The sequence below is a fragment of the Musa acuminata genome, chromosome BXJ2-3, assembly GCF_036884655.1.
Source record: "Musa acuminata AAA Group cultivar baxijiao chromosome BXJ2-3, Cavendish_Baxijiao_AAA, whole genome shotgun sequence".
Taxonomy (NCBI): domain Eukaryota; kingdom Viridiplantae; phylum Streptophyta; class Magnoliopsida; order Zingiberales; family Musaceae; genus Musa; species Musa acuminata.
In genome coordinates, this window is record NC_088340.1 from 40,337,014 (window position 1) to 40,354,698 (window position 17,685).

At 40.9% G+C, this 17,685-nt stretch overlaps 1 protein-coding gene, 1 long non-coding RNA gene and 1 pseudogene across 2 annotated transcripts; 2 read left to right on the top strand and 1 right to left on the bottom strand.

Moving 5' to 3' along the window:
* Positions 1 to 1,837: 1,837 nt before the first annotated feature.
* LOC135606587 (uncharacterized) lies at positions 1,838 to 3,103 on the bottom strand. The gene is made up of 2 exons (XR_010484860.1): positions 2,228 to 3,103; positions 1,838 to 2,161 (listed from the first exon to the last, which is right to left on the bottom strand). It is a non-coding gene; the product is annotated as an uncharacterized LOC135606587 (long non-coding RNA).
* Positions 3,104 to 10,019: 6,916 nt separating this feature from the next.
* On the top strand, positions 10,020 to 12,180 carry LOC135606588 (receptor-like protein 44; annotated as a pseudogene).
* Positions 12,181 to 13,316: 1,136 nt separating this feature from the next.
* LOC135608250 (squalene monooxygenase SE1-like) lies at positions 13,317 to 17,664 on the top strand. The gene is made up of 8 exons (XM_065100917.1): positions 13,317 to 13,618; positions 14,668 to 14,779; positions 14,995 to 15,169; positions 15,918 to 16,086; positions 16,303 to 16,521; positions 16,673 to 16,948; positions 17,073 to 17,351; positions 17,448 to 17,664. Exons 1-8 carry the CDS (start codon positions 13,409 to 13,411, stop codon positions 17,550 to 17,552), a joined length of 1,545 nt encoding a protein of 514 aa, XP_064956989.1. The 5' UTR covers positions 13,317 to 13,408; the 3' UTR covers positions 17,553 to 17,664.
* Positions 17,665 to 17,685: the final 21 nt, after the last annotated feature.

The following is a 17,685-nucleotide window of genomic DNA, read 5'->3' on the forward strand; positions in this document are numbered from 1 at the left end:
CCTCCTGCCCCAGAGAGAGAGAGAGAGAGAGAGAGAGAGAGAGAGAGGCCCACCCAGCACAAGGTGGCTGTCGGCCCAGTATTAGTGTAAGGGTGAACACGGTTCGGGTCAAATTGAGACTGAATCATACCGTTCGATTTTGGTCTCTAAATTGAATCAAACTCTCGACCAATCTAAGGTAGTCTTACGTCCGCTCAAGTTGAAATCTGACTTCTCGATAGGTTTTTGCACCAAGGCTTGTATCGGAAGGAGTTTCCCGATCTAACATATCTGACGCTTAAGTTAGTTTGGAAATTATATGGAATATAAGAAGTTTTTGGAAAAAAGATTGACCCTTAAGTTGACGTCAAAGGTTAACTTTTATACTTGACTGACTCAAATAATCTTTTGTAACAGTCTCAATGTCTCTCCCTCAGCGTTTTGCCCACAAGGGTGACAAACGGGGGACATAAACTAGAACGATCTTCGTTAGACTGTTGTCCATGGAGATCGACAAGATTAGCTAAAATTACCTCCCGTTGACTGTTGTTCACGGGAGCCGATAAACCATAACCACCCCTATGTTATTGCCTAGAAGAGAACGATTCGATCCTTTTCTTTCTTATTAGCGCCTCTGGGATAATTAGTTGACCGATGAAGGTTGATTGTTAAAATATTTTTTTATTAAAAGTCGATTTGGTTTCAGTGCTCCGTGGCAGCTCCACTGAAATTGATGCTCATGCATAATTCCCATGGAGATGTGGAAGATTTGTGCTGCCAAGGCATTTCAAAGAGTTGCAGAGAGACACGAGAATGGATGGATCATGTTGAGTCAGACTGAGATATCTGAATAACCTTCTCAACAAGCATGTTAGGTTACTGTAAAGTTGGTTCTTGGGTGGAGAAGGCAACACCAGCTTGTGCTCGACAAAGATTCGGCTGCAAGCATTGGCACGGCGACTTAGTTTGGTGGCCCAGCCATGGGTGGCATCAACTATTAGCTGCTGCTCCACTATCTCCTCACCGTTCGCAGATGGACCGAACTAAATGGATGGATGCACAGCCATTACCATGCAAGTGGAGCCTTTTCAGCAGTGGGTGTGACTGATTGACCGACGGCTGGAGTCCACGGCTCTGCATCCTTCATCATGGGAGCAGAGGATAAAGATAGACGAAAGAGGAAAGGGAGGAAAAGAAGAGAGAAATCCTCCCATCTGCATGGCCATACTGCATTGTGGTTAGAAGGATCTGCACTTGGTGAAAAGCCAACCACTCTATAAAGTTGAGTTGACTATTATCACAATTATAAGCTGTAATGAAGGGAAATCAACCAATCAGTCAATGTTGGAGATGTGAACTGCCATGGCCATTGAGCTGGAATGGTATTTAATTCATCTTTTTTAGACCTAGTGGAGGTTAAGCACTCAGTTCTTTGTCCAACATTTCTCCTACATTTATCATCCTAGAGAACCTCCATCAGTCAATACATTTTTTTAAGCAACGAATCTTTGTTTGACTCGAAAATATAGATGTCATTTAATAGGCTCTTCTTGGTGGATGTTTCGTCAACCTGCAGCCCAAGGGGAACCTGCACGGTGATCCATGTCCCTGATTAAGCAATGGTTAGATTATTGCTTTTAGTAGCACGAAGTTTCATTGTTGACCTAAACCCATTGTGTTCTGAGCCATGTTTGAATTCCCTTGAGATCTGATGTACCTCCAAATTAATGAGTTGACTCTTAGATCAGCGAGCCAAAGAGACGAAGAACATCATTTGAAGGTCATCCATCCCATCAAATATCATCGATTTGAAGAAGAAGAAGAAGAAGAAGAAGAAGAAGGTTGTGAACAGAGATCATGCAGGATAAATTCCGCGCATTTTATTCCAAAACATTCATCAGTTCCTTCTCATATACATGTAACCAAAAACCCAAGGAGTCCCAAGAGGACAAGACAAGGCCACAGAAGTAGGATTCAGCATAAGATCCTTGCAACAATGGTAGTGCAAGAGCTAACAAGTAATCCATGGGTAGCAGGGCTGTTCCTGCTCTTATCAGTGCTTCTTCCCTTGGGTGTAGATGTAGTCTGTGTGAGCCGCAAGCGTCCTCCTCATCAGGCACTCCTCCTTGCCAACCCCTCCACACTCCTCATCCATTTTCTCGAAACTGTCCTCTTCTACACCCTGTCGTCAAACGCACTGTATCAGATACAAGAATGAACCAAAGAAGACATGATTTCTGCAGCATACCTCCGTTTGGGTACTTGTTGGATCTGCTGGCGCATGCCGAGCTGCTTCGCCGAGGGAGACGAAGAGGAGAAGAGCTATCACAAAGAAGGTGGTTGACTTCGACATGGCAGCTATCCTGTGGAGCTTGGAGAGAGAGAGAAACAGAGGATGGTTTGGTGGCCAAAGATGTAATGAGGTGGGATGAAGGAAGGGGGAGTGGAGAGGCTTTAAGTAGAGGCTCAAAGATGAATATGATGCATACTTTCCATGTTTGGGACCTCCTTTTTTTTAATGTTGGATCAAAACAGGAGCAAAGTCTTCCTCGTGATTATAGTGTGGATAGTCGAAGGGGGTTTGCCGACTTCGAGTTGCGAATTCATTTACATCTCCTTTCTCTCTGTCTCTCTCTTGGTGTGAACGAGGTTGGTGAACGCCACGCTTTTCTCTCAGTTAGTCGTTCTTCTCTTTGGAAGATTGGAGATTCCAAAGCTAATGATTTGAACATACTCCCCTTTCCGATGGAAGAATGGAGACACTGACAATGATCTCACCCCACGCTTTTCATTCTGACATGGACCAGTTGCTGATCTCTGTTCATATGGACATCTTCCTATGGATATGTCACTCCCACGCAAGGCTGACTCACTCAGAATCTCCTTTTCCAATTCAGATTCAGACACGAGTGATTCAAGAATCAAGACTTTGTTGCCGATTTGGTCTGTCGTTCTCTCTTTCTTCTCGGGTGATTGAATGGAGTTCGACGACCAGCCACGATTGATGAGCGTTGGGAAAAGGCTCTGTGCAGTTCCGAGGCTTTGTTGCAGAGACGGCAAGGGAGCTTTCATTAATGGAAGGCCAAACTGCTTTTTTTGGGAGGGGCGGTTGTGGTGGTGGCGACGGAAACCTGCAACCAATCTCTGACAGCCGAGCTTTGTCCATGCAAGATGACGACGCCGACGCTGAGATAGGGGTGGTGCTGATCCACTCGACGTGGACTTCATCGCAACACGAAGCTACACGGCTGTTCCGTTGTCCGCGTCAGGTCCCACCAGCCGCATGATTGAAAAGATGGCTATTTATATATTATATTAGTTAATTAAATCATTAAATCCCAAACATATGTTTTTTAACATTAATATAATTTATTATAGGCTTATCATGATTTGATATATGAAATCCAATTGCTTATCGATGATTATAAGAAATGATATTAATAAAAAATAATATTCTTCTTAAGCATGTTTTCGTTCGATATTTATTAACATAGTTATAAAAATGATATTAATAAATTAATTATTAGAGAGATTTTATTAGACAAAACCCCAATATAACCTTTTATAACAAGTAAGATATAAGTATCTTTCGCTTTCAAATAGTATCAAGAGTCGAATTAATAATCAAATTTTATCGTAAATACATTTTGTGCTAATTAGGATTGAGTAACAAAAAATTTAAAGTTTTCCAATTTGATCAAAAAAATATATATAATATATATTTTTAATAAATAAAATTTTATAGAAAAGAAATCTGAAATTACGTTAGATAGTGATATAAATCAAATTTCCCTCTCATAAGGGAACATGTTGAAAAGGTGTCAAGATAAGATGTGAAGAAGATCTTTTTGCTTTATATGGAAGACTTGTCAAACATCAATTTACACGTTGAATACGTAAATATTATTTTATATAAAAATATAAAAGAAGGAAAGGGAAAGAAACAGAGAAACAGAGAACCTTATACTTGAATTGGTCAACTTTGTGAACCATACATATCCAAACATGACTCTGATTTCTTTTAATCTCTCTAAGTTATTCCTAACATTCCATATTTCATCTCTTCTCAACTAAAATACTATATTTTATTATATAATTTATCTAAAAAAATAGTGATGAAGTTTTATCAAATGACATCCTCATATTTGATTTTTATCGAGGGATACTCTTTTTTTTAATACTATGATCAAAATATTTTTTTTATAAAATAATAATAAAAATATATAACTAATACCTGTTGACCTTGGTTGATTGTAGGTTATTTGGGTTAAATCGATAAATTTGATATAAATCTGATTAGACCGATTTAATAAAAATCTAAATATTTAATTTATTCCTGTTAAGTCGTGGATTATCTTTATTTTTTCTTCAAAGTATCTCACTACCTCCATTTCGAAATTATCCTCACGTCCTCCACCTCCACTTCGTCTCCTCCTCTTATATCATCACCTGTTGCTCTTCCCATTTCACCTTCAACTACTCAAGTTACACTCATATTATATTGGCTATATATCCAATAAAATTCGACTCGATTTGTTGCGATCGAAATTGACTCAATTCGCAATAATATGACCTGAATCACTTAGATCAGATCGAATCAACCCATGAATATGTGACTTGAAATAATCAAGATATTATTAGAGTTTTATAAAAAATATTCTTCGATAAAAATCAAATATAGAGACATCTAAATATCTAATACTATTTTTTTTCTTGATGAATTATTATTATTATTATTATTATTATTATTATTATTCCTGGACTGGAAATGATCATCAAATGATCATTTGACTGAAATGAATACTTTTCACTCTCCCTCCTCTCCACTAAGCTTCCAACAAGCCAAAAGACTCGTTCGATGGATTCCACATGCCCGAACACATCCCTCCGACCTCCATCACCTTTTGACCACCCAAAAACTCAGCCTTGTTTGTCTTTCGAGGAGGCAGGAGAGATAGACTCAGGCTAAATCAGCTCAATCTTGTCCGCTGTCCAATCCTTCTGATCATCAACACATGCTTTTGTCCATTTACATTCCTAAACCTATGGGATTACATAATGTCAACAGTTGCTGCAGTCCAAATCCTCCAGCAGCATCTCTCTGAGACAAGAATACAGCATGATTGGGCTTTTATTGCAGTAATCCACCCAACTTTTGGCCAGCAGATTGAGTACACTGGCGATTCACCTGGTGATGTGATGTGACATGGTGGCTGCTGAAAAGCCAAAAGAGCATGAGATGTCTCCGGGCTCCCTCACCGAGAAACAAGCAACCCACAAACTGCCTCTGGATTCTCCTGCATCCCCCTCCATTGCCTGCTCCTGCTCCTGCTCCTCCTCCTCCTCTTCCAATTAATTGCAGTGTTTCGACTGACTTCCAGGCGAGGGGAATCTGCACGAGGACATGTAGTTCTTCCACCTCCCTCCCTCCTCTCCGTTTTGAACTCCCTCCCTCCCTCCCTCCCACCTTTCTTCTCCGACCCATATGGCCTACCTGTCTCAGGTCCGCCGACGGCGCCTTTTCGAGCTGCTACAAGAGCAGCAGGAGCCGTTCCTGCTGGATGTCTATCTCCTAGAGCGAGGCTACTCGGACAGGCTTCTCGCGTCCCAGTCTACGTGCCCTGCTTGCTGGCCTGGCAATCCATGCAGGAGGAGGACACAGAAGCAGACCGGCCGGCGTTTCAGGACCAGGAGAGAAGGGACGGTGAAGAACATGCTCAGCAAGCTGTTCTCTAGGAGGGCCACGAAGAACGCCTTGCACTGGATCGATACTGCTGCTGTGCCTCATGTCCGCCGTGAGTTTCCCATCTCTTCCTCCTCTTCTGTTCCTGTTTCTCGTGTGCGGTACCAAATCATGTCGCTGCTGCTTCTCTTGGTTCAGACACGGAAAAGAACAAAGGTTTCGCTCTGACAACAAAAGTGTTAGACATCTTCAACGAGCTTCTGAAGGTAGCTTACACTCCTGCCTTCTATCAGCTGGTTGGATCGAAGAGGCAGTTCGATCGATCGGATGTGCATCTTTTGCACCGTGAGAAGGAAGCAGACGAAGAATCCCCTGAGACAACCGGAAAGTTCGTCATCCCTCGAAGGAAGAAGAAGAATAAGACGAGGTTTACAAGATTAAGACAGTTGATAGGCTCAGAGATGTCGAGCTCGGGGAGGGAATGGGGTGTGTTCCAGCCTCAGGCTTCCGACATTGGAGCAGAGATAGAAGCTACCATTTTCGAAGACATCAAAGAAGAAGTAATCCTGGAGATGATGGGCTCTCATTGCACCTCTGTGAGGAGATCTTAATCATTGTAGCAATCTGGTTTATTGAGTTAAGTAGTTCCAAAACCTTCTTCTTCTTCTTCCTCGTCTGTGTTTTCACAGGAGTGCCCGCAACGAAAGCTCTGACACTGATTCAGAGGAAGGGATCACAATATTCTCTGAATACTTACCAGTTCAGATTTCTCCGGTCATGTGTGCAATGCTCGGTGTTCACAATACAAATTTCCAGTTAGCATGTTGCTGATTTTTTTTTTTTTTCATTTATATATTTTTATATATCATGTATATATATATATATATATATATATATATATATATATATATATATAATATTTAAACTGGTGTTAATGTGTGTAAAATATAGGGTAAATTTTTGAAAGAAAAAAATCTCACATTTTGAATATTTTATTTCCCTAATAGCGTCCCCTTAGAATACCATTTGACTTAAAAGCCAACCATTCATGATTTTTTTTCCTTTCTTTTCTTGTTATTTAATCGTGAATGGATCAAGTTATAATATTTTTACACCGTATTATAGTGTTTACAACAATATCAAAAAAAAAATTATATGCTACAACAATATAAAAAATATTATGGTTTGCATTATGTTATAGTATTTTCAGCACTACTAGAACGACACTATAACGTAAAATACTATGTTATCATATTTTTATACCATGTTATAGTTTTTTTATATTATTAGAAATATTATAAAGTAGTGTAAAAATACTAGAATCGGATTGATACACCATATGAATTGGTCCATATAAAAAGAAAAAAAAAATCATTAAGGTATTCGAGATATTAGATTAAAAAAATTGACATCGATAGAAAATTTAAAAACATAGAGGTATTTCTAAAATAATTTTAAATTTTTTTTTTTTAAAAAAATCGCCCTAAAATATATACTCATAAATCTTGAAAATAGATGTGATGGATGTACTTCTTAACTATACATACATACATATATATATATGTATATATATGTATATATAGTGGCAAATAAAAATACACTTTAGATGTGATGGAAGCTTCGTACCTCTCTATATTTACGGTTGATAAAAATAAGTCTTTTCCAGTACTATTGCTCAAAAGAAACCACTCATCGTTGTACTTAAAACTTTATACACTATGTATTGGGTGGTGATGTGATGTGATTGATGTTCAAACAAAGTTGCATTAAGATATGAAATATACTTTTCGTATAGGTTGGCTGATGGCTGCTATTTCCCATAGATAGGTCGTCCATAGCAGTACTCTTTTGGTGCATTATTGCTGGAATGAAAACAAGAAACATGTTGTTTCGATGCTTCGGCATCGTAGGATGGACATTATACAGTACGAAAACAAGAAACATGTTGTTCATACTTTTATCTACATCACAAACCACATAAATTAGTTCTGTGATTAGCTTATCACCTTTAAGACAAGAATGAAATAGGTTGACCGAGGTGAAGATATGATTCATCGCCATGGATGTTGTCGATTCTACTCCACTCGTTAGACAGCAAAGAAGGCTTCGTCCTTCGTCTTCTCTGAGGCTACTGCTGCTCCGGAGAGCTACTTGCAGGGGGATTCGAACGTGCATGGGGGAATGGGCACGTGGAAGCCATGCATCGTACGAGTCTTCGGTCTCTCTCTCTCTCTCTCTCTCTCTCACTCTCTATCTGAGACGGGAGTGATTGTTGCATATCAAAAACCATATATATATATATAAAATCCAACAAAGCACATGAAAAATCTCTCTCTCTCTCTCTCTCTCTCTCTCTCTCTCTAATCAGCTTAAGCTGTGTTTAGGGCTGTCTGCACTTAAGGTAGGGAATCTAGCTCGGATTTTATTTGGATTTTGTGCTCCCGGGAGACATCCATTAATAACGGGACTTGTACTTAGGCTACGTTTATGAATACTTTGAGTACTTAATAAATAATAGATAAAAAGTATATTTTAAATATATATATATATATATATATATTAATATAAATATTAATTGATAAAATTATATTTGTAATATTTGTTCAAAAGTAAACATATTTTTATTTAAATAAATAAAAATGAATATATATAATCTTATAAAATTTATAATGTCAAATATATAATAAATAAAATATAATCATATATATTAATATAATTTTTTAAAAAAAAATAAATAAAAATTTACCTTAGTGAAAATATAAATCATATTGGTTTCCCACTAAATCATTTTGATAATTTTATAATTTTAGATTAAGTCATAGGGTACTTTTAGAATTTAAAAAATTATGTTAGCATCCCACAAATACTGAAATGCTAATTCTACCATGAGATATTATTAACATTTGAGTATTTTTAATATGACATCCGAGCGCGATTTGAAAAAAATATATCAAACATCAAGTTATATTTGGAATATGCATTGTAAATTTTAAATGTATTCTCAAATATACCCTTACGTAGCTATAGATAACATATGAGAAGAAGAGCTTCTTTGATCTAATAATATGTTAAAGTATATTTTGATTATTCGAACGAGAAGATAATTTAAATTTAATTATGATTTTTTTTAGAACGTCACTAATCAAGGCAGGTGGTGTCGCTCACTTAGTTTTGTAATAATGCGATACAAGTATTATCGACAATGCTTATCTGATGTTTAAGTTAGTAAAGGATTCAAAAAGTTTATTGAATGTCAAATATTTAGAATGACTAATTAGTGAAAAAAATATTCTGGGATGATCTCTGTGTAATAAGTGAGGATTCTCCTTGCGACACAACATACGTACAATTTTATATAGTGTGACAAAATACCATAGGATATTAAATTATGGTCGAAAGACTCAAAGGCTCGTTTCATATTCTATCTAGGTCAATATCCTTCTATTATGAGTTGAAATAGCTGAGTTAGTATCCTCATATTGCTGAAATATTAGTCATGCCATATCAACTACCAGGTATCAATCTACCCATATTACAATCCAAGCATCGTCTCCCGATCGAAGTTCTCCCTTGATGGGTTGCTGTTGTTTTATTGTCGGTTCCTGAATAAAGGTTGAGGTTAGGAGGAAGATTTCTCGACTCAACCTCTCCGAAGTTCAAATCACTGTTGTGGAGTTAGGGAGAGTTGAGTCCCCTTTCATGATCAATGAGGGTTAGTTTTTATATCTGCGAGGATGAGTTGGCCATACAGGGTCAATTAACTGCGGTTGACTTCTCGTACGACTGACTTAAGTTTTTGTGCGACCGCCGACTGACATGTACGGATTGGCATCTCCCTGAGCTTTCCGGGATAACTGTACCATGATAATATCGTTCGTATAAAGTGGGTAACAAACTATTGCCCGTCACGTGCGTGCTATATGCCACATCAGACTTGAAATTTCATGTGATACCAAAATGTGCCATATCACTATCTCCACATTTGGAGGAAACATATCGACACATTCGGAGTAAACATCTCTGCCTTTCGCCACTGCTCGAATTCCTCCATGTGTTAAATGTCTGTATACGCTGCTGCCATTAATTTCTCATTTTGCTTGTTTTTTCTATGCATCTTTCTGTACAGATTTCATGTTTATGTAATGAATCAAGTAAATCTGTGATGATTCAGGCATCGGTGGACTGCTAGATATGAATCTCTCATCTTTGGGACAACAGCTGCAGTCGAGATGGTCAGGTCAAACAATGAAAGGAAGGCAAGGTCTGCATGGTAAATTGCCGTCACCCTCTTCCTGATAACAACCCGAGTCGATGTTGGGACGCCACTGAGAACGTAGCTGGGGAGTGGTTGTTGATGATGCATCCACTGGACTGGCTGTCCTCCTCGTATTGCAAAGCATTTTGATGTGGATATTTCGATGGTCATGCATCTGATTGGTCGCAGGAGTTGCCGAGTGGCCATGCATGGCTGCCGCTTCAGAGAGATCATCTACAGAAGCACATCCGAGTCCTCTTTCTTCCACCGAAGACTGCGGCGCCATGGCCGAAACTGGGTCGTGTTCCAAGTGGCGGCGACGAGGGTGAGGGTGGTGGGGGACGCGAGAGGAGATCAGTGGGGGTGGGGAGATGCGCCGTCTGGGCGCCCTTCTCGGAGTGGGGCGCTGCTGTGTGCTGCGTCGGGTTTTTGGATGTCGACCCAATCTTGATGGTAGATCCACGGTCGGCGATCGAGAACAGGCCACGGTGAAGCGTAGCGAGATCATCTTCAGTCCTCCGCCATAGACCAGAATCCGGGTCTGGATCAGGTCAACGGAGATGATGATAACTTAAAACACGGAGCAGAGACGAGCGAATAGGACCAAAGATCGCATTTTTATCCCCACCCCCCCAATCCGTCCAATGGGGCCGCCGCCGCCGCTGTGGTGGGTGGAGCTCCTCCTTGCGCTACAGCTAGTCCTCCTCCTTCCGCCGGCGGCGGTGGCGGAATCCGGCGACGAGGCGTGCCTGTCGAACCTGCGGCGGGGCTTGACGGACCCCAACGGCAGCCTCCGGAACTGGACGAGATCCAACTTCGCCGCCCCCTGCGGCAGGGCGTCACCTGCAACAACGGGCGCGTCTACAAGCTGTCCCTCACAGGCCTCGCCCTCGGCGGCGCCATCTCCCCCTTCGTCGCCAACTGCACCAACCTCCAGTCCCTCGACCTCTCCTCCAACGAGCTCGAAGGCCCCATCCCGCCGGAGCTCTACGCCCTCCTCAACCTCGCCGTCCTCAACCTCTCCTCCAACCACCTCACCGGGTCCATCCCCCCGCAGCTCGCCCTCTGCGCCTACCTCAACGTCATCGACTTCCACGCCAACCTCCTTTCCGGCCCCATCCCCGACCAGCTCGGCCTCCTCGCCCGCCTCTCCACCTTCGACGTCTCCTACAACCGCCTCTCCGGCCCCATCCCCGTGCTGCTTGCCAACCGTTCGGGGCCAGCGGTGGGTCTGCCGCGGTTCAACGCAAGCTCCTTCGTCGGCAACCGGGATCTGTACGGCTACCCCCTGCCGCCAATAAGGCCAAGGGGACTATCAGTGCTCGCCATTATCGGGATTGGGCTCGGGAGCGGCCTTCTCAGCCTGGTCCTCAGCTTCACCGCCGTCTGCATCTGGCTTCGCGTCACGGAGCAGGCAGCCATGACGCCCGGCGAGGAGGGAAAGATCTCCCACCTCATGCCCGACTACTGATCCGTTCCACCATGAACGCGACATCAAAATCCCGTCTTTGGCGCACCCTCTGATTCTTCCAAGAGTAAAGTTTGTTCCTTTTTGTTCTTTTATTGTTCATGTCTTCTCATTCTTCTCTTCATCGTCTTCTTCTTTTTCTTTTGCTTTCTCCACGAAAAGAAATGATCTTTTTTAAATCTGTTGTATACCGAAGTTGGCGACGAAACTAATCAATCAGTAAATTGTGTTCTAATCCAAGAAATCATTCCATTTCCTTGAGGTAAGAGTAATCTATTCGAGTCTAAAGAGCTAAAACAATGTGATGGATGGGGAGGAGTACATTCGTACAAGGAGTCCGTCGAAATGTCGGAAGCTGCAGCGAACGTTCGCTGTGCTGATCCATGATTTCTTTTGATTTGTTTGAACAAAGCTCCATGTTTTGTAGAGTAAAGATACAATTGGTATAGAAAGACTTGACCCCGACTTCAAAATCGATGGTTGCAGCTCAAGAGGGCATGCAGAGGCAGAGGCAGTGGCCAGTTTATCCTTTTCCTGTGTGGAGGCTGCAGGATCACGGAGATCACCACCTCAAGTAGGCACTGCCATGAGATCAGAGGCAGGAGAGAGAGAGAGAGAGACGAGTGAGGTACAGAATCATGTCTTGTCCTGTGGCCTACTATCCTCTGTTCCAAGGGAACCAATGCCACCTTGGATTTGCCACAGTTGTACATAGGGATGAGGCAAAATATTAATGATGAAACAATATTCATAAAGGCAATTGAAATTGCTGAAATATTATTTCTTTGTGACTTAGTTTGTATAATTGGTTTTATTTTTTTATTATTATTATTTTGGGTTTTTAAGGAATCCAAGCATCTATAATGCAGCTTCCATACCCACACTCTGATGATGGCCTGCCACCACCATGAATATATATATATATATATATATTCTCCTTCACCAAGTCAGATTTATTGGTGCAAGTACGACCATGCTGTTGGGCATTCCCTCTTATCAGTAATTTCCCCTTAGCTATTCGAATAAAAAATCAAATCAAAATTAAATTGATCAAAATCAAAATCTGATTTAATTTTGATTTTAAATCAGCTGAAAATATAAAATTAAATGGATCTTTTGCCAGTGGATCCAAAGGCTGAGCCCACCTTGACGTGGTAGATTCATTGGCAAGCCACTCAGCCGTCCATTCCACACTCACTTTTCATCTCAGCCGTCCGCCTGTCTGTACTAAAGCTTATGGGCCTTTCCCATGCAAATTAATGCTTTCACTCGATCTGCTTTCGTGTCACGATCAACCCACGTCGCGGCCCATACCGACACGTGTGTGGTATTTGTCCGTCCACGCGAACGATACAATTGAACGGTTGGGATTCGAAAGCGGGTGGAACGCACGATCGATTTGGGAGAATAAAATGATTGAACCGGTACGAATTGGAGGGGATCCTCTCCCTCTTATGTGGGGCGCCCTAAGCGTACACGTTATTCTCCATAGGAGAAGCCACGTGGACAATTCTCTCGGTCTACCGCCTTTTGCTCTTGTGATATTTTGCAAGGTGTGGCGATCCGCTCCAAATTCCATAACACCACTCAAACACGATCATGATAATGATTTGATTTGGTGGGAATCTGCAGCACCGACCGCCACAAGTGTGAAGCCCTACCCCGGGCACAGATCTTGAAGCACTCCAACGTGGAGATTCGTGCGGCGTGTTGTAACGTGCAAGTAATCAGATAGTCTTGTTCGTTGCCCGACACGCCCCCTTTATGGTCACGGCTCCACCAGGAAACAGCTGGTTTCATTGGACTGGCAGATTTGGCTTCGGATTGAAGCCAAGTTGGACCATAAGTTGAACTTTGACCATTCTTCCACGTTAATTGCTTGTAAAATGCAACATTTTCTACATATATACACAGTCCCGCTGTTTCTATTTATTGATGATAGCGAGGTATGGTCGGAGAACAGGATAGAACGAGAGGGTAAAAGAGGGAGAGCAAGAGAAGGTTTCCTCTTGGGGAGAAGACAATGGCGGATCAATACCTGTTGGGAGCCGTCGTCGCTTCGATCCTAGGGTTCCTCCTCCTGCACGTAGGGTTCCATGGCTGGAAGGGGAGGGCGCGTCGTACTGCTGGAAAGTGTGGTTCCGGCCCGGCGGTCCCCGGAGACGGGGGAACCGAAGTTATCATCGTGGGTGCCGGCGTTGCCGGCTCTGCCCTCGCTTACGCGCTGGGGAAGGTTAGATCTTCTGTTTCTTTTGTATTTTCCTCTTTTCCTAATTTTTCTCATCGGAGTTGTGGATTCCCATATTCCCATTTGTGCATGTGGGATGCGGATGACGGATCAAGAAAGGAAAAGACTTGGTTTCTGCGACGTGTACCCCGTTTGTTGCGATTCTTGCGTCTGTGGAGCTTCTCTTTTACCCGCCTGCTAGTTTGTTCCTTCCCTGTTCTTGAATTTATTTCCCTTGGTGAAATGGTTAATGGAATCCATGGATGTAAATTTGAGTAAAGTAAATACTCAAAGAACATCAATCCTCAACTCGCCTTTAGACTGGGTTCTTACATGGTTGGAATATGTTCCACCGCTAGCAAGCATGCACTGATAGGGTGAATGGAGTTCTTGTAGCCACCAATACGGTGCAGGGTTAAAATAATATGAATGGCCTTTTAGCCTTTACTTCCGCAAAGCCTCTCGATTTTTGGATTTCTACATTTCTGATGATTGATTCATTATATATATTGCTCATTCTATATGTTATCTTTGCCTTATAGTACTCATTAAGAGAAAAAAAAGAGAGTTAAAACAACTTAGGTTCATTAAAATGGATTCCTACTGACAATTGAGTTACTAGAAGTAGGACAATCGCCTATTGATTGATAAGGAAAAGGTGTATTTTCTTTTGGAATTTCTAGGGTCAGAAGAATTTTAATAGGATTACCACAGCTTTATTAACAAGTAACAACAAAAGCCACACATATGCATCCATATTTTGATAAGAAAAAATAGAGCTTAGAATAATGCATTATATGGAAGATGAAGGTGCAAAAGTGTACTATTGATGATTATGAAATTACTGTCATAGTCTAACATTCCAATCTTTTTTGCATGCATCTATTACCATTTGTTGCATTTGTTTGTTATTTGACGCATCTTAGATCAATCATTCTAATTTCTCTCTGTGGGTCTGAATTGTATGCATCTTAGTTCTATTAGTCAAGAATGTGCTACAGATAGATTGAAGTTTACCAAGTGGTTTCATATTTTCTGAACAAACTATTGTGTAGGATGGTAGACGTGTGCATGTCATCGAGAGGGATTTGTCTGAGCCTGACAGAATTGTTGGTGAACTTTTGCAACCAGGAGGCTACCTAAAATTGTTAGAGCTAGGCCTTGAGGGTAAGTCATCAAACTGATCATTCTGGATATATTTGAATGATTAGCTGCATCCAAACTTTCATGATCTCTGTTTGATTGAAAACTTCCAAATCTTTTATTATAATGTTAGTTTCATTTTTGCCGTCAAGGAGAATTTGATTTATGTCTCGCATCTAGATGTTTTTTCTGAGTGCAACATATTTTCTAATATTTGTGTTCCCTCCTGTGTCCTCTAGACTGTGTTGATGAAATTGATGCTCAGCGAGTCCTTGGTTATGCTCTTTTTAAAGATGATAAAAGTACCAAACTCTCATACCCTTTGGAGAAATTCCATTCAGACATTGCTGGGAGGAGCTTCCATAATGGGCGTTTCATCCAAAGGATGAGAGAGAAGGCAGCGTCCTTGCCTAAGTAATCGCTCATCCATTTTAAAACTTTTTACCATTTGTTTTAGTTATAAGTCCGTGTTCAAAACAATAACATATTGCATTCATATGAAATGTGGGTATAACTTTTTTGTTGATTGGTGTTATGCTTTGTATATGGAAGGTAAATTTTTAATTATAAGTTTATGGGCTAATTAGCCTATCAACTTTGTTTGACCTAAATCAGTGGTCAAGATAGTTAAATTGGAGTTGATAGTCTGACACTCTTCAGGCCCTTATAAGCCAATCATAGTTTTTGCCCACTTTTGACGTGGGATTAATCGGGATGTTACACTATTCAAAGCACCTAGGATAGGGTAGTAAATGAAGGTTAGGATTCACGGCTTTATTGTTGTTGTTGAATTCGTATTAACTTACAAAAGAATATTGAAAATGACTTCTATCTAATTTTTGAACTGGGAAATCTCAGCCATGCTTCTTATAGAAAAAGAGAATTGGGAAAGAAATGATAATTCAGTGTGATTCCTTATCCAGTAAAGATTTTCATTGCATGTTTAATATTGACAATTAAATATCCTATGTTATACTTATTCAGTTCTTCACAATGAGCTGATTTAATGGAGTAAAAAAATGTTCTTTCACGATATGGATGTAATAAAGTATCATCAGTATGCAATTCAACACGTTAAAATTTCAGTTTCATACATTAAACTTCTCATATGTTTTTGGATTCTTTACTGCCATGCTAAAGTTACATCAAACCTTTCTTCCAGTGTTCGGTTGGAACAGGGAACCGTGACATCCTTGATTGAAGAAAATGGAACAGTCAAGGGGGTAGTCTACAAGACCAAATCTGGTGAAGAATTCAAAGCTCTTTCACCTCTTACAATTGTATGTGATGGCTGCTTTTCGAATCTGAGGCGCACACTCTGCTCTCCTAAGGTAAAAAAGAACTATTTTTAATAACTGAATGTTTATTTTGACATTTTTGTTCAAAGTTTAGTAAAATGGTCATACTTATTTTCCGTTTCAAGCCCTGCTCTTGCTCTTCTCTCAAGCATCTTATTTGACATTCGTGACACTTAGAGAAGGCACATTTGTCCTCCATTGAGTGCTGCATGACATACATAATCCCTTTGATAAATTTCTTCCCTACAGGTGGATGTACCTTCTTGTTTTGTTGGTTTGGTTCTAGAGAACTGCCAACTTCCTTTTCCGGATCATGGGCATGTTATCTTAGCAAATCCTTCACCAATATTGTTTTACCCAATTAGTAGCACCGAGATTCGCTGTTTGGTTGATGTACCTGGACAGAAGGTACCTTCTATTGCTAATGGTGAAATGGCAAATTATCTGAAGACGATGGTGGCACCTCAGGTACATTTGAGTTAGTAATGCAAATTGCCATAATTTCTTGTTACATTATTGGAATTTCCTTTTGCGAAGTTATTCCTGTGACCATCAGATAATGTATAGCTCTCCCTCTTGCAGCATATAAGATATGTTTACATATTATGAGTCGTTTCAGGTTCCAACCGAACTGCATGATGCTTTTGTAGCGGCCATTGACAAGGGAAGCATTAGAACTATGCCAAACAGAAGCATGCCAGCTGCTCCTCATCCAACAGCTGGTGCCCTCTTGATGGGCGATGCATTTAATATGCGCCATCCTCTGACCGGAGGAGGAATGACAGTGGCCTTGTCTGATATAGTCGTGCTACGTAATCTTCTTAAGCCTCTGCATGATCTTCATGATGCTGCCGCTCTCTGCAAATACCTGGAATCCTTCTACACTTTGCGGAAAGTAAAACCGTATTCTCCTTACATACTCAAATTTTTATGCTATGTCATGGACTTCCATGTTTCATTCCGAATCTTTCGAATTTTCTGTTCACCGTGGGTGTAAATGCTTTTTCTTTTCTTTTCAGCCGGTTGCTTCTACAATAAACACTCTGGCAGGCGCCTTGTACAAGGTATTCAGTGCATCACCCGATCAAGCTAGGAATGAAATGCGACAAGCCTGTTTCGATTATCTGAGCCTTGGAGGTGTTTTCTCAAGTGGGCCAATTGCTTTAATCTCTGGTCTTAATCCCCGCCCCCTGAGTTTGGTAGCGCACTTCTTTGCCGTTGCTATCTATGGAGTTGGCCGGCTATTGTTGCCCATTCCTTCGCTCGAGAGATTGTGGATTGGAGCTAGACTGATTTCTGTAAGTAATGATTCTGTGGCGCCTTTCACATCCGGAGTTTCCAGTTTGTCTTAGATTCTTTTTATAAGATGTGGATATCCATTTTTTTCTTGGCAGGGTGCAGCAGGTATCATTTTCCCGATTATTAAAGCAGAAGGCGTCAGGCAAATGTTCTTCCCTGCTACTCTCCCTGCATATTATAGAGCTCCTCCTGTTAATTGAAACAGTGGAAAATGTTTGTGCCCATATATGGAGTCAAATCTGTAGCATCTTTGCCCTTATCACATGTGCCATGTTAAAATTTCATTTATGGGAATGCAAGTGATGTTTGCTACTGGTCTAGTAAGCCGAGATT

What these genes read in the sequence shown, in the direction of transcription:
- LOC135608250 (XM_065100917.1), top strand. Translation starts at nt 13,409, where the DNA reads ATGGCGGATCAATACCTGTTGGGAGCCGTCGTCGCTTCGATCCTAGGG. An exon ending in TCGCTTACGCGCTGGGGAAG is followed by an intron (nt 13,619 to 14,667) that starts GTTAGATCTTCT and finishes ACTATTGTGTAG; the next exon opens with GATGGTAGACGTGTGCATGT. An exon ending in TTGGAGCTAGACTGATTTCT is followed by an intron (nt 17,352 to 17,447) that starts GTAAGTAATGAT and finishes TTTTCTTGGCAG; the next exon opens with GGTGCAGCAGGTATCATTTT.